At 46.5% G+C, this 6,662-nt stretch overlaps 1 protein-coding gene across 1 annotated transcript; it reads right to left on the reverse strand.

The window, feature by feature from the left end:
• Nucleotides 1-5,149: 5,149 nt before the first annotated feature.
• LOC146817376 (zinc finger BED domain-containing protein 5-like) lies at nt 5,150-6,043 on the reverse strand. Its single transcript, XM_085609626.1, has one exon. It carries the CDS (start codon nt 6,041-6,043, stop codon nt 5,150-5,152), a length of 894 nt encoding a protein of 297 aa, XP_085465752.1.
• Nucleotides 6,044-6,662: the final 619 nt, after the last annotated feature.

A 6,662-nucleotide genomic window follows, 5' to 3' on the forward strand; every position in this document is an offset into this window, starting at 1 on the left:
CAAGGACTCACCTCGACGCTCCTGACGACGCCTGCAGCCTCAGAACCAGGGACCCCCCCAACCGCGATCAACAGAGGGTAAGATTTCCCGACACCAAAAGGCACCCCTGCACCCGGCGCCCTGCGGCCCCCTGTGCCCGACTCCTGGGTACCTACCTAACCTCCAACTACCCAACTTAACTCTTGAAGTGGTGGTGGCACCTGAAGAATCTTCGTCCCCGAGCTTGCAGCCTTTGTTCATCCTGGAGCTTTCCCATTGAAATCCATTGAGCGCCCGAAGGCTCAAAAGCATCCTGCACCCAGCCGCCCGAGTGGCCATGGCAGTTTAACCTCTACTCCTACTTACTTCCCCATTTGCCCTGAGCAAGTGACCAGGAGCCCAGTTCCCACAGCCGCGTGGCCTGCTAGTCAGCAGCCACCAACCAAGGCCCCCCCTGCCTCCCATAGGATAACATTGGGCCTAACTCACTCTGCACCCGGCTGCCCCAGTGCCGCTGAGGGTGTAACAACTGTACCAACCTGACCTTGGGAGACCCCTGAGTCTGTGCCCAGAACCTTAAATCTGCCAGTCGAGTACTTACCCAAGAGCCGATAAACCAATTTTCTTCCATAGGATAACATTGACTGGTTTCTTCTGAAATTTCTTCTGTGTGGAGTTTCTAAAACTTAAAATATTAACCTAAAATCACCAGAGTAACGAAAACGGAAATACTCACCTGCTGTTAGGAGGGATCCCAGTGCTGGATCTTGGTGCCCAGCACTGACCCTGAAAAGTGCTCACAACCATACTTACCAATAACCCAATTTTCTTCCATAGGAAATCATTAACTCTTTTTCTGTGAAATTTCTTCTGTGTCGATTTTTGCAAACTACAAATTTTCTTTAAAAATCATACAAACTCTGAAAACGTAATTCCTTACCCATTTAGATAGAGGCCCCAGTACTGAGCCTAGGAGCCCAACCCTGGATTACAAAAGTAACAAGAACATACTTTACCTGTAACTTGAATTTTCTCCCATAGGGAATCATTGACTGTTTTTCTATGAAATTCCTTCTGTCAACTTTTAAAATAGCAAAATATTGCCTAAAAATCACAACAGTAACTAAAACGAATTTACTCACTTGTTTCCAAGACCTGTCCCAGGACTGAATCTAGGATCCAGTCCTGGAATTAGAAAAGTAATCCTGAAAGTAATCTATTGCAAATAACTTAAAATTCACCTTGAGCTCAATGTATTATTGTGTTTGAAATTGTGTTGCTTATTGCAACAACCTGTAACTATTACCTACAAAAGTCAATTGCATATTACAAAAGTATTTAACTAAAGCCTTTCATTCTGAGAAAGTATATTTTGATACCTATTGTTGGTTCTAAAAATAAAACAACCATATATTTTTTATACAAACCATTGGCCTAGAATTCAGTTCTTGAGTGTGTGAGACCATTTGCTGACTGAGTGTGTACAACAAATGCTTTACACTGTCCTCTGATACTGCTACCACTTTAGAGAGTAAGGTTATATCTAACTTTAACCTCTGCCAAACCTCTGGGGACTGTGGACTCTGTACACACTGCACCTATTTGGGAACAGTATATACAGAGCCACTCTCTCACACTTGGGCGAACAGTGGAAGCAGCGCCCCTGTAGGAGGGGAGATAAGGGAACGGGGGAACCCCACAACCTACACAGGCCAAACGACGCCAGCAAGCTGAGTGAGGGGGCTCAGAGAACCCCGGAACCTTGGTCTGAACCCTGAGAAGCGTTGGGCTGATCGAACTAAGAGCGCACCCGGGGAGACCTGAGTACAGCCCTAAACAGAGGAAAGGGCGGAGGAGCAGAGAGGTCGAAGAACACTGAGTGCTGTATCATCTAAAGGCGGTGTGCCCACCCTTCGGCAGAGATGCCTGGAGGCCTCCCGGGACTTAGACGGGGGACACGCAGTATCCATACCGTGCTTCGCGAGAGGAGCGAACGACATCCCATGAGCACACGCAGTGTCCGAACTACTGTGGGGTGGGAAGACACCATGGGAAGCCCCCAAAAGGAACCCGTGGCGAGCAAACCCCTAGAGGAGACTGAGGAATGTGGGACGGGAGCGGAGCACTCTGCAGACCCTACGCTGCAGGACATATTGCGAGCCATCACCATCTCCAGCGATCGCCTCCAGAAGAAAATTGACTCTCTCAGCCTGGACATGGGGCTGCTCTGGGAGGACCTTAAAAAATTAGCGGACCGGGTCACAAAAAATTAGCGAACATTGGCTGACGCTATCCCGATGGTCGCAGACATGCAGCGCCGAATGACAATTCTGAAAATCGATCCCGCAGAAGCAACCTGAGAATAGTGGGCCTGCCGGAGAAAATTGAAGGCCGCAACATGGCGGATTACCTCGCTAAATGGCTCAGGGAGAAAATGACACCGACCGGCCTGTCGAACTTCTTTGCCCTGGAGAGGGCGCACTGAGTCCCGGCCAAGCTGCCCATACCAGGAGCGCTGCCGCGGGTGGCAATAGCAAAACTTCTTCATTACAAGGACAGGGATCACATTCTAACTCAGGCGCGGCTCAAAGGCGACATCCAAGTGCACAACTCTGTAGTACGCATCTTCCCAGACTTCTCCCGCGAAGTACAATGCCGGAGGGGATCATACAGGGACGTGAAACAGAGACTACGCCAACTGAACTACAAATATGTGACACAGTACCCGGCAACGCTGCGGGTCACCACGATGGAAGGCACAAAATTCTTCAGGACCCCACAGGAGGTGTCTGACTGGATAGATCGACAAGGAGAAGCAGTACAAGCGCAGAATCATCAGGGGGATGGAGACGAGGACTTCATTCATGAAACCGAAGGAACGGGAAGGAAACCATGGTGCCCTAACAAGATGAGGCACAGCTAGAGCGGCAGAGCGCAATGCAGGTGGTGGCCCGGATCAGCGGTGGAACAGAGAATCTGGGTCCTCCTGAGAGCGGCACTGAGCTGACAGAAACGGGATTGGAGAGCGGAACAAGCCACTCCGAGGCGCAGAGCCTGACATTGCCAATTGTTACTCCGCAAACGACAGACAACATCATCTAACGGCGGTAGGCGGGAGATGGCGATGAATACAACCAGATGGCCAGAAGACACCTCTGTCTCATCATTAAGGTACGGGGTAGTAGGGGAAGCGCAGCGGAGGGACGGCACATGGAAGACTCAGTAAGGGATGGCGGCCGCAGAGACTGGGAGAGTGCCGAAGAGGGGCCCCCCTGGAGATTGACTGAACGAACTGCAAGCAGTCACTTGTAGACTTTTTGCACTGGTTTGGATGGGAGGGGTTTTCCTACTTATCCTGGGGAGAGGGAGTTTGGGAATATGTTTACTGTCAACAAAGGGGGGAAACCTTGAGTTGCACTATATGAGGAATTATGTGACAAAGAGAGTGGAGGGTACGAGGAGGGTATCGCTCGACCTGGGCAGAGGTCGATTCACTGACCCCAGAGGCAATGGCTGATAAGCAACACTATAAATGTATGACGTGGAATATTAGGGAAATGCACACCATGTCAATGCACCACAAAGTACTCTCTTATATCAGGAGAAGGGGAGTCCAGATAGCCCTACTGCAGGAAACGCACCTAACACAGAATGAAGGACAAGCCCTACACAAAAGATGGAGGGGGCAGCTCTATTACACCACCTACTCGGCATATGCGAGAGGGGTGTCAATATGGATACAAGCGGGGGTACCGTTTCAGTTGCTAAGCTCAGTGGTATACCCGGAGGGGCGATACGTGGCAGTTAAAGGTAGACTAGAGGGCCGGGAGACTAACTTAATTAGCATCTATGCCCCTAACGTGGACCAATCTACCTTCTTTGCGACACTGAACCACAGACCAGCACAGAGGTCTTCAAACTTTTGTAGGTTGAGCCCCCCCAACTGAATTTTTTGAAATGTCGGGCCCCCCCACCACCTGACAGAAATTTCTGGAATCTTGTACACTACATAATTGACTGCCACCCGCATATTCCGGGCCATATCCGGCAAATAATGTTCAACGCAATAGGAGTTTAGTGAACTATAAGTTTGTGAGTGGGTGTGGTTATTGACAGAGGCTTATTACAAAGCTCAAAACAAAATGTTCCAAGATAAAATGTGTGCAAATTGTTTTTACTAGGATGCTTTGGTTTACACATGACAGATTGATAAAAACACCACCAACATTAATGTGACGGGTGCGCCTGTTTTTCACCACAGAGTCAATCTGTGGATGGATTTTTGCTACTGCCATCCTCAGGTTGTGCTCCACATCCAGTCTTGAATGGTACTTTGTCTTTAATACCGCCAGTGCTGAGAACCCAATCACACATAAATACGACGAGCTGAAAGGCAAGAGAGTTTTGATAGCAGTTTCTCTCAAAGCTGAATATTCTACAGACATTTTCAGCCAAAACTCTCCCAGTGAGACTTTGCTGAAATGCATCTGCAGAGTGCGGTCACTTTGGAGATCAGTGAGTTCCTCCTGCATACGAATCGGGAGATGGCTTGCCACCTCTGCGAGAAATGGTTGAAAGACCCAGTCATTGAAGTGATCGTTGTCCTCAGGAAAATACTTTTGCAAACTGTCCCTGAGAGATGTCAGGTGATTTTTTATTATCTCAGCAACACTTGGAAGTTCACACTCAGTCTCTGCAAGTGCATCTACAAAACATGGACACTGCTCAAACAGGCCATCTTCAACTAGTCTTCTCCATAAATCAAGCTTCTTCTTGAATGCAGTTATTCTTTTATTCATGGTAAAAGAAGTCATATCAGCTCCTTGCAGCGACAGATTCAGGGAATTTAATTTCTCAAAAATGTCAGCAAGGTATTCTAGAAGCACAAGCCAGCGGGGATTGCATAGTTGTTCTGCTTTGCAGGGGTCCAAACACAGAAGAAACTGCCGTACTTCATTCCTTAATTCGAAGATGCGAGACAGCACTTTCCCCCTGGACAACCACCGCACTTCTGTATGAAACAGCAAGCCATCATTCTCAGCTCCCATTTCTGCACATAAAATTGCAAATAGACGAGCTCTTGTGGGATGGGTCTTTATAAAATTTACTATTTTATAGCAGAATTCAGCACATCCTCTAGTTTGCAGTCCATGTTTCGAACAGCAAGGGCTTACCGGTGTATCATACAGTGAGTCCACAGAATATGTAGAGCCACTTTCAATACGTTAGCTTTTAGGCCAGCCCTAGCACCACACATTGAAGGAGCACCATCTGTGCAGATTCCAATACAGTTTTCCCATGTTAAGCCATGGATATTCAGGAAGTCATTGATAATGGCAAACAAATCGGATCCTGTTGCCCGCCCCTTGATTGGCTTGCAAAATAAAAAATCTTCTAATACTAGTGTTTCATGACAGTAACGAATATAAGCAATTAAATGGGCATCCTTTGACACATCAGTTTCTTCATCCAGCTGCAAAGCAAACAAACTTGATTTCAGCCGGGCTATGAGCTGTCCCTGGATATCTTCTGACATGTCAGAGATGCGACGGCAAACTGTTGTATCTGAAATGGGTATAATTTTGAACTTCTCTGCTGCTTTTTCACCAAGCATTGTCCTAGCTACGTCGAGCAATGCTGGGAGAATCACCTTTTCTCCATCTACAAAGGGCCTTTTGTTTTTGGCAATGTGGTATGCTACTTGGTATGAGGCTTTTAATGCATTTGCAGGAGTATTTGCCACATGTTTCACCGCTTCTTTCTGCTGAGTTATCTCTTGCAGCTTCCTGGCAAAAAAAACTCTGCTTTTTCCTGCTAGAGACACATGTTTCGTTTCAAAGTGACATCTTAATTTGGTTGGCTTCAAGCTGTCGTTAGCTAAGATCATGCCACAAACCACACACTGTGGTCTACTTTCTCCACTAACAGCAATGCAGGTGAAACCAATATCCAAATAGGAGAAATCATATTTCCTTGTTTTTGCAGCTTTTCTCTCTCCTTCTGTTTCTGTTTCAGCCTTTCGCTTGAGCACTCTACCATCTTTTGGGAGCAGAAAACGATCCATATCAAATGCCTGCTTAACCTAAGATACCAAATGTGAAGCTGCATGTTAATGAATAGTACATGGCTGCAATTTTACAGCTGCACGAGGTACAGGAGGTTTTTAACTTTGTAGATTCAAAAACAAAAATCTTAAAAAATAATCTTCTTATGGTTTAAATAAAATAAATTTGGATAAAAGAATCATTCTGTGGTAGGTGGATAAAAAGTAATTCCAGCTCATCCAGGTTTTAAGTAGGTGCTCCCAATATTGATCCAGTATGTATATGCTGTATACCACCGATGAGGCTCTGCAAGTTACTTGTTCAAAGGTTAGTGAGGGCAAACTTCAGCACTGCCCCTTCACCCATCATTCAAAAACAAATGCAAACCTTCTTATTCACTTCCTCAGATGTTTCTTCTGCTTGAATAGGAGTCCTCGGCCTAGCGATCAAGTAGCTTTTTCCCTTGCAATGAAGAGAAATTGTTTAAGACATATTACTCGCATGTTCTCAGTATGTTCGCATGAGACACCATGAAAGCTCGTGAGATCAGAATCATAGAGATGGGCAAGGGAGTGAATGGCATGCCTAGAAGTTACTTGCTGCCTTATCTTAAGGGCAAATAAAATATGCCGTGATCTG

This window comes from Triturus cristatus, chromosome 6 (assembly GCF_964204655.1).
Source record: "Triturus cristatus chromosome 6, aTriCri1.1, whole genome shotgun sequence".
Lineage (NCBI taxonomy): Eukaryota > Metazoa > Chordata > Amphibia > Caudata > Salamandridae > Triturus > Triturus cristatus.

Coding starts and splice junctions, on each gene's coding strand:
- LOC146817376 (XM_085609626.1), bottom strand. CDS start 6,043: ATGGATCGTTTTCTGCTCCCAAAAGATGGTAGAGTGCTCAAGCGAAAG.